Source organism: Alosa alosa, chromosome 6 (genome assembly GCF_017589495.1).
Source record: "Alosa alosa isolate M-15738 ecotype Scorff River chromosome 6, AALO_Geno_1.1, whole genome shotgun sequence".
In the NCBI taxonomy this organism is placed as follows: Eukaryota; Metazoa; Chordata; class Actinopteri; order Clupeiformes; family Clupeidae; genus Alosa; species Alosa alosa.
In genome coordinates, this window is record NC_063194.1 from 11,247,425 (window position 1) to 11,256,870 (window position 9,446).

A 9,446-nucleotide genomic window follows, 5' to 3' on the forward strand; every position below is an offset into this window, starting at 1 on the left:
AAGTCACAGAAATATCACCACAGTACTGGTCAAAGAAGCACACACACTCCTGAGACCGAGGGGGTGTGCAGACCTGGACTAAGGGGCTCAGACTGACAGGCAGCTGTGTTGCCACATAGTGTAGAAGTGATGCTTAAACGGGGAGACTGAAACAGAAAAGGAAGAGCCTCACTGCAGAGAGAGAAAGAGTGAGAGAGAGAGAGAGAGGAAGAGTGTCAGTGAGAGAAAGTGGGCAGTGAGACAGAGAGAGGGAGAAAGAAAGATAGAGTGAGTGAAAGAGAGAACAAAGAAAGAGGGAGGGAGAGAGACGAACAGCGACCACCTGAACAACAGTGTCCTGGACGGTTGCGATGGGCAGTGCTTGATCTAACCTGCGCATGAAGGGTGAGTGTTTATACCCTGTACAGCATAGCTGACTCAGGTCAGACATAATACATCTCAGACGTCTTTAACAAGAGCAGACATGACTTCAGATGGTGATGCTGTAAGACACGTCTGACTAATTGGAAAAAACCTACTGGCAACACAGGCTTCTCAATTAGGTGGTTTGCGTCAAGTGTGTTCTGTTTTGCTTATGTTTACTCAGGTTAATCGCCAGTGACGTACGGCATTAGTCTCTTCGCATAAAAAAGATGAGCGCTTGCTGTCACTCTGTGTCTTTGTGTCTGTGAGTGTATGTGTGTGTGTGTGTGTGTGTCTTTGTGTCTTTGTGTCGATTGATCTATCATCAAGGTTGCACCATCATGATCCACAGATGTGTGTAAGAAGTTAGGTGAAATGATTGCTCAGATGTGCCCCCCTGTTGCCCCCCACCCCACCCCACCCCGCCCCGCCCCACCACTGCCACCCTTTCGAAACTCTTGAGAGTTTCACCCGCCCACACATGACCATCTGTGTGTGTAAGCCAGCAGTCATTGCTAAATTAGTGCTTTCGATAATACACAGTGAAAACTCTCACAACATGTTATAATGAACACTATGCACAGTGTGAGGGAGTGTTCACAGCTGTTAGGTTTTCATGCCGACTTAAGCACGCTTTCTGTAGACCAGAGGGTAGAGGCCTCAAAGTTTACGCAAAGAAAATGTATGTATGTTGTGTACTCCTGATGTCACATATAGACATGTAGATGTCTCAACAGTTTAAAATAGAAACGTAGTTACTTAGTTGTTTTTCCACATCTCCCCTCCATTTTGCCTGATTTTGTGTTCATTTAGAATTTAGATGTGTAAGATTAGTCAAGAGTAAGGAAAATGGCTTCTCACTCAGTTATATAAAGATCCTTGATTACTGCTCCGCTTTAACCCTCTCTGGTTTTACTACTTGATTTCGGACACCAAGGTTTGGGCTGGTTAACATCAGAATTCCTTTTTAACGCCTGTCTGACAGTTCAAAGATTTTTGTCCTGGGAGATTTGACAGTATTGTTCCTGGCGGACGTCCCGGGTTCAGAAAGTAAAATTCCAAGTTGCCAAGTATTTGATCCAATTATTTAGTAAACCAGCTCATCCTAATTAGCAGCCATAGACCAGATAATTAGTGATATCACCTGTGTTAAGTGCACAGGTAGAAAGAATATATGGCAGGAATTTACTTTCTGGAATCGGGATGTCCACTGCTCCTGAGGATACTATACAAAACTAGATGTACCGCAGAGCGGTACAAAATATGACCGCCGCCCAGTCCAGCACATTTTTTCCACAAAAATAAATCACGCTGAAAGGCCTATATGATTCTGTCTCACTAAATTGCATTATCCACACTCAATTCTCACTGGTATCTGCTAGACAACAAGTACCAAAACATGATTAGTTCATAGATTTCACATGTAAAATTCATTTTATACAACCCCACCCCCATCTTGCCTGTTCATAATTCTGAGAAATTCTTGAATTGTGTGCATGTGTGCGTGTAAACGTTTATGTTTATGTGTGTGGGTGTGTGTGTGCGTGCTTGTGTGTTTGGCTGCGTATGTGTGTTTGTGCATGTGCATGCATGCGTACATATGTCTACTGTGTGAGTATGTGTCATACGTATGATTACTGTGAATGTATGTGTGTGCGTGTGTATCTGTTTATGCACATGTGTGCACATGGAATGGGTTAACATGACCCCTGGAGGCAAACATACAGAAAAAATTGGTCATCCTAGGCCCTACGGTTCTCAATATATTTACAGAAAACTGTGTCTGAAAACTGTGAAAAACGATGGTTCCATGCTATCCATGTGGGGTTACATCCCCACCAAGTTTCGTGTACCCCGGTCTTTCAGTGTCCCGGGAATCCTTGACGGAAATTTGGACATGCGAAAAAAAAAAAAAAAAATCTGACTAAACCTATATGACCGCCGCTTCACTGCGCGGCGGTCATAATAAATAGCCTAAATCATCAAGCTGACCCCCTCTCCAAAACATCTCATAGTGCTGCACAGACATCCTCGTTGTCAAACCCATGACTTGAACTCAGCACATCGCTGTACACCTGATAGGCTAGAGCTCACTCCACACTAGCGCTACTGTTTAGTGAACCTTCACAACACACATGGACTCTGTTCGGACAGACAGCTCCAAGATCTGTTCATTTGAGGGGAGAGTGTTAGTTAGCTGCTTCCCAATACAGGGCCCCTCATGTGTCTGTTGCTGCAGGTTGTAGTCTTTTTCTGTGCATGAGAGTGAGTCACCCCACTAAACCACAGGTAAGCCAGCGGTGTTTGAGGTCATCATCAGTCTCTTTTTATCTCCATGACGACTGGGGCTGACCCTGCGCAGGCCAGAGGGGAGTGAGCTGTGACTTTTGACAGGAACAATGAGTTGTCTCTTAGCATTTCACTCAACATCACGCATCAAGGTAGCACTGCTCATGTTTGGATAGAGAAACAAAACGATTCCTTCAACACACAGGTAGAACATTTAGCTTGTCTTGAGCAACCAGTCTATTTGCTGATGTTCAACATGTGTTGTCTTTTAGATCCTAGATTTATGTTTTTATGTGAATTTGAACTTAATGAGCATTTCCTTAATTGATATCTTAGAATAGACCTTTTTATTTGCCGAGAGAATGTGGGTGTATTTTACCCTTTGTGTGTGCTGCCTGTGATGCGTTGCAGCTTGGAGGAGTATATAGCTGAATGTGTTCATGACCTCCAACTTCAGTATCCTAACACACCGGCAATTACACCTGGAGACCTAAACCAGCGTCACTTGAGACTGGATTACTAGCTGGATTTGTGCGTACGCACAGGACATAAAAAAACAATTTAACAAATAAACTCTGATCAGAAGGCCGGCTGGGGAAGTGGTTATGCATATCCTTCTCCACAGCCTTATCTGATGTCATGTCGATGTTAATCTGTCCTCTGTTTCTATCAGGAGAATATGACATGTGTTCTAACTAGCTGAGATCAGGCCCAAAAAATCCTACCCAAACCCATGCACTATCTGTCCGAGCTAATTCTAAGAATGTCTAATCCTAACCGCAGCAGCAGCGGTTGTGATAGTGATAGGGATCTCTGAAGTTTATCATATTAACAAGGCTTTAAAATTAACACTGGTGTGAAATGTTTTTTGCGGTGGGCGCACATTCACACGAACTGCATTAAATTCTGCAATGAATCACACCATTATTTATTTACAAGTTTAAGTCCTGCAAAATATAGCAAAACCACTGAAATCATAAATCTGATAATGGCAACAGGAGCATTCCTTGCATCCACTGTTACGTCAACAAATCTCCAAGTCTCTTTGCTGATTAAAGGCTTCTGTGAGTGTGTTTAAAACCAGATGATTCTCTCCATTTCTCACAGTAAACATCCAGAAAGCGTCTTGATGGGAGGCACCTGGCAGCCCTCCCTCTCTCCTCCTCTTCATCTCCTCTTCCTCCTCCTGCAGCTTCTTCTCTTGGCAAGGATGACTCATCAGGCACAACATCAACAGGAGGGTGAGTGAAGTGAAGTAACCCAGAGAAAAAACATAGTCTATCAGGCAGAACTAGCAAAACCAATCAAACATGTCATTTTGTTGCTTTGCCTTGATAACTTGTATGTGAACGTGTATTGCCAAGCATCATTATCAAGCATTCTCACAAAACATTTTTTTACACTTCAGCATGGTCCCGTACGTCCAGACTAATCTCATGCTTAGTCTAATTTCTGTCCATTTGAATCATGACACTTGTCATCACAAGGGTGTAGTCCTTGAAATGGAAAATGAGCCCCTCCATTATTCTTCTCTCTCTCTTTCTCTCTATCATTGTGCAGATCTCTCTTGTCTGAACGACTACTTGGGAAATGTCAGCTGTGTGTGGAACTGTTTAAACAAATCAGAGAAAGTCAAAGATCAATGCATCCTCTGGGCCAAAACGACCAAACGAGGCAAAGAGTAAGACTGACTTTCACGTCAGACTCCAAATGTTTATGAAATCAAACTAACTGGATTCAAACAATGTCCTTTTGATCCCAAAACAATGATAGCACTGCCTGTTTTAGCAAGTGATGTCAACAGAGACATACTGTATAGTGTGATGTTTAGCCAAATATAAAAAATGTGTGCCTGTGTGTGATGAAAAGGATATCTGAGACTGGTTTCTCAATTGAAAATACATTCTTTTCTGATTGGCGTTAAGGTTAATATTTCTGTCCCAATAGACATCTGTAGTCACTAGTCTTTATCAATATGCTATCAAGAAACTGTAAATAGCAAACATAACAATGTTTATGTATCTACAATAGTGAGTAGCTCCGCTTTGTGTTGTGAAGTTCTTTTGTCAAACATTATGGCGACACATCAACGGATGCTATTTCTTACCTCACCACCACAATGATGTGTGAAAATGCAAAAATGCAAGACACTTGAGTGACTTCAGGGTTTGTCTCAAATGTTTCTTTTTATTTATTTATATCAGAAGTGTTTCATGTGAATTGATGTCTCTGGGTCAAGATCATTGCTACAAAGGCTGCCATCTTCAGTTTAACAACAAGGCAAGCTGGTCTTCTATTAACACTTTTTGTGGTGTCTTCCAATAAAACTAGCTTTAGTAGAATACTTTGGTTGAGTCACTGTGCAAAAACATTGTTTGTTTGAGAATAATTCTGTAAATTGTTGTTTCATGTGTATAATTTTGGAACAGGATTACAGTGTTACACACATAGCAGCCCTTGAAGTTAAGTGTAAAGGCAAAGTTGAGAAATCTTCCAACTACACTTTTTCAAAGAATAGTAAGTACTCTCTCTCTCCCTCTCTCTCTCACACACATATCTTTCAATAATAACAAAAAGTCATCTTATCTTGCTGTGTTACAGTCAAGCTGCGGCCTCCTGACATCCCGAGTGTTGCCCGGGGTAACTTATCGTGGAGCCCTGGACCCAAAAAGCCCAGGACAATGGAAAAATTCATCTTTGAGCGACAGTTCAAGAAGGCAGATGAGCCATGGGAGGTGTGTGTGTGTGTGTGTGAGATAGAGAGAGACGGTAGTCAGCAGGTACTAATATGTCTCTCCAGCTTCGATCGATCGATAGAGATAGATAGATAGATAGATAGATAGATACTTTATTGATCCTCAAGGGGAAATTCAAGGGTCTCGGTAGCATACAGACATCACACACAACATGCACTTACAGCAGAAATGAACCTCCCAATCCATGGTGCAGCAGGTTAATGGGTTTGAGTCCAGGCTGGTGCAGGCTGAACCGCAGTCAACACAGACGCAGGTTACACTGGTACTGTGACCCAGATGGGAGTGGGGTTTGGAGGCGTACATATTCTGTCAGACACCAAACAGGACGAGGACCACAAAAGCGTCACGTTAGAATGTTTATTTAAGGGTTGGGGGTTACAGGGGTTTCAGGGGTTCCGGGAGTTCCAAGAGTCTGCGTGTGTGTGTTCCCCCAATAGCCGAGCAGCAATGGCAGGAGCTGGATGATCCGGGAAGTCCTGGGGGAAACACACACACAACAGCAATTGAAACGAAGCAGCAGTACAGTCAAGGGCTAGGCTGTATTAAGTAGAAGAGAGACGGAAGGCAGGTCAAGATTACCGGGCTGGAGATCAAAGAAGTAGTCGGCGGGTCTGGGTTCACAGGCAAAGAGTCAGAGTCGTTTTTCAAGACAGGCAGGTAACTGGTGCGGGTTTGCAGGCGATCTGACAAGTGTGGACTGAAAAGCAAGGCTTTATATACCGGGCATGATGAGTGGTGAATGCAGTGCAGCTGGTAGGTAAACGAGGGTGAGGCAGAGCAGAGCAGGAACAGGTGGAGGTCATCAGACTTTAATCAGCGCGTGTTACCAGGCAGAGAGAGAGCTCATGACATATTCAACACAATTTAAGTGATGAGAAGGTACCCATTTAGTCAAAAAACGACTAAAAGGGTCATGATCCTACCCGATCAACAACCTTACACAGTGCAAGAATTCTGGGTGCACATTGGCTATGTCAGAGACTTCATTCATTCTCCATATTATAAGTCAGTTTAGCATTAATTAATTATTTTAAGGTAAAAGTTCTGCATTGGGTTGCTTTAAAGGGGCTTGTCAGTGACAGACACTAACAGCCATTGGATTTAGCCTCCTTGCTGGCGCAGCTGCCACTCAGGTTTATGGTTCAAACACAGGCTAGTGTGGAGCTGAACTACACAGTCAACACAATGCAGAATACATATGTATGTTGCTCTCTATTTCTATCTAATGATCTTCATCATTTCCATCATCATCATCATCCTTTCTCCCCAGACATCAACCTGCTGTGTTGCTAAGCTCTTCCTCTCCCTTCTCTTTTTCCTCCACCTCTTCATCTCTTCCCTCTCCCAGGCTGCCCGGGTCCGGAACCATCCGGAGACAACGGAACAGCTGGGGCCGCTGCTGCACCTGGGGGTGAGGTACCAGGCCAGGGTAAGGGTGATGCCCTTCATCACTGCGGAAAGGAGCTCCTACAGGGGCACATGGAGTGACTGGGGTCCTGTACTCACCTGGACATCTGACGTGGGAGATCCACTTCCAACCCCACCTCTCCAACGTAAAACAGCCACTACTGCACTAACATCATTACCAGCACTTTACTTATTACTAATACTACTACTGCTACAATTATTATTATTATTAATATTAATTTATTTGGTATTAGTGTGTAACAAGATGTGCTGGAGCTTTACAGATGCTAATAGTAAAACTTTTGGTGACACTATTTGGTGTGTGCATGTGTGTTTGCCCATCTTAGGTCTACCTCTCCCGGTCAAGAAAATTAGTCTACTGTGTGGAGGACTTTGTTTGGTTGTAGCGATGACATTGTGTTGCAACAAAAAAGTCCGCACATTAAGCTGGTGAGTCCCTCTCCCTCTGATTTCCCCCTCCCCTGCCCTTGCCCCAACAAATCCATCAAACTTAATAAAGCCGACCTCGAGCTGAAGACAGTGCCTTAAATAAAAGGCAGTGTCTCCCTGATCTCATTTCCACAGCTGTAACAGATTCAAGATGAAGAGCCAACACATCCCAGACCCGTCCAGATACTTCCAGCCACTCCACACCGTTCACGGAGGGGACTTTCAGGTAGGCTGACGCCATCTGCAGCAAGTCGCTCGGCTCTCAGAAAAAACACCTGGGGCTCTAATTTGCATGAGTCACAGTGTACAATGCAATGTGTTAATATCAATCCAAGAAGAATTAATGGTGTGTGTCATTTGAGTGTGTGTGTGTGTGTGTGTGTGTGTGTGTGTGTGTGCGTGTGTGTGTGTGTGTATGTGTGTGCGTGCGTGTATTTTCCCACAGATAGTATTCTTGTCTTGCTAGGAAATGAAAGCTATGTGGTTTGTCTGTACCTTCCAACTTTACCCAGTAACGGATGCACACACACACACCTGCAGACAAGCACCCACTAAAACATATATTCCATTTCAAGAAACTCTTGTGGTTGGCTGTTTAGGTGGGTCAGGTGTTTGGCGAGACACACTTACACTTCACACCTAATTTTCGAGTCCATTTTCGAAACCTCTCATCTTTTTTTCTTTTTTTCTCTCATCTGTTCTTTTTTTCTTTTTCATTTGTTCATCATTGAAAACCACCTGCTCTCTCTCTGTCTCTCCATATGATTGTGTCTCATTTCCCTCCTTTCCTCATATATTATCGAGTAGTTTTCATCTTTATTAATTTTTTCTTTATTAATATCTCTTATTCCACAGAAGTGGCTGAGCCCCATGTTTGGCCCCGAGTCATTTGCTGCCACCCAGCCCCCAGACAGCATTTCCCCAGTGGAGGTGACCCCGATGCTGTATACAGAGCCCTACTTGGCCCCAGGCGCTTTCATGCCCCTGGGGGGCAAGAGCGGCGAGGACTATATAGGCAGTGGTCAGTCCTCCTGCTACTCCAACATGGGTTACTTCTACTCCGAGTCCCAGCCCGGCCTACTGCACATTGAGTCCTGCCCCATCTACTTCACGTACCCACCTGAGGCTGGCGGGAACATGCCCAAAGCAGACACGTCCGGAACCTCCGGTACATCGTACGAGCGACTGGAGCAGATTCAGCAGTTCCATTTCTCAGAAGCTCCAGACCTCCACAATCCCCAGGGGGAACCATTGAGTCCAGATTCGGGATTTGGGGTGGAGGTGAGTGAGGAAGGGGGTATGAATGAGGAGGAGGAGGAGGAGTGGAAGAGGCAGAAAGAGGAGCACAGCTTCACTGCACGTCTCCAAAGCTTAGGAATTCCCATCCCCATTCAGGCCCCTTTAAGCTCCCCTTTGAGACCCCCTGAGTTGATGTCAACCATCATGGAGTGTGAAGATACTGCTCCTGTAACAACATGCAATTACACCCCTTCACCACCAGAGGCCAGCCTGGCCAGATCTGCCTCCATGGTAATCCAGCCTTGTGGCAGTGGGTATCTGACAGTGAAAGAAATGCAAAATACCTATAGTAACAAGTCCATCTAGGAGCATTACATCACAGGCGTTGAAGCAATGGCATTACAGGCGTCGGAACATTATCTTTAGCTAGTTAGTGTCAAGGAATGCTACATTGAAGGAATGCCTATATTGAGCCAGCATGTTTTAAGCTATTATAGGTTCTCGTTCACTACAATTTCGTTCCGCCTAGCTCCACTCATCCATCTGGGATCGATCCATTGGAGTGGTGCTTCAGAAGGCTGGGCCTTATTAAAAAAATCCTTGCATAAGATTGGATAAGCCACTTGTCCGTCATCTATTGACGTGCTACTTCAACCACTCACATCGAAGCCAACCTGTGACACTGAGAACAGTCTCACAGTCGCTTCTATGCTATGTCACATCTATGAAACTCCCGCCTGTGTCCTGATTGGCTCTACCATACAATATTGTGCTGAAATCACTCTCAACGGGACCGATCCCAGATGGATGTGAGTGGAGCTAGGTGGAGCTAGGCGGAACGAAATTCATCTGGCGAGAGTGAGGTTAGGGAATATATACTTATTTTTCTAATATTTGCTTATA

At 44.3% G+C, this 9,446-nt stretch overlaps 1 protein-coding gene and 1 long non-coding RNA gene across 2 annotated transcripts; both read left to right on the forward strand.

Annotated features, from left to right (window-relative positions):
* The first annotated feature begins 295 nt into the window (after window positions 1–295).
* On the forward strand, window positions 296–4,966 carry LOC125295497. The gene is made up of 4 exons (XR_007193669.1): window positions 296–384; window positions 3,799–3,932; window positions 4,252–4,372; window positions 4,896–4,966. It is a non-coding gene; the product is annotated as an uncharacterized LOC125295497 (long non-coding RNA).
* A 133-nt stretch (window positions 4,967–5,099) lies between these two features.
* Window positions 5,100–9,105, forward strand: il2rb (interleukin 2 receptor, beta). The gene is made up of 6 exons (XM_048244936.1): window positions 5,100–5,208; window positions 5,293–5,426; window positions 6,796–7,000; window positions 7,202–7,304; window positions 7,440–7,530; window positions 8,160–9,105. Exons 1-6 carry the CDS (start codon window positions 5,100–5,102, stop codon window positions 8,907–8,909), a joined length of 1,392 nt encoding a protein of 463 aa, XP_048100893.1. The 3' UTR covers window positions 8,910–9,105.
* The last annotated feature ends 341 nt before the right edge of the window (window positions 9,106–9,446 follow it).

Excerpts from the sequence above, each read along its gene's own strand:
- il2rb (XM_048244936.1), top strand. The coding sequence starts at position 5,100 with ATGTGTATAATTTTGGAACAGGATTACAGTGTTACACACATAGCAGCC. Across the intron at positions 5,209-5,292 it reads CTACACTTTTTCAAAGAATA|TCAAGCTGCGGCCTCCTGAC; the intron begins GTAAGTACTCTC and ends GCTGTGTTACAG. Across the intron at positions 7,305-7,439 it reads AAAGTCCGCACATTAAGCTG|CTGTAACAGATTCAAGATGA; the intron begins GTGAGTCCCTCT and ends TCATTTCCACAG.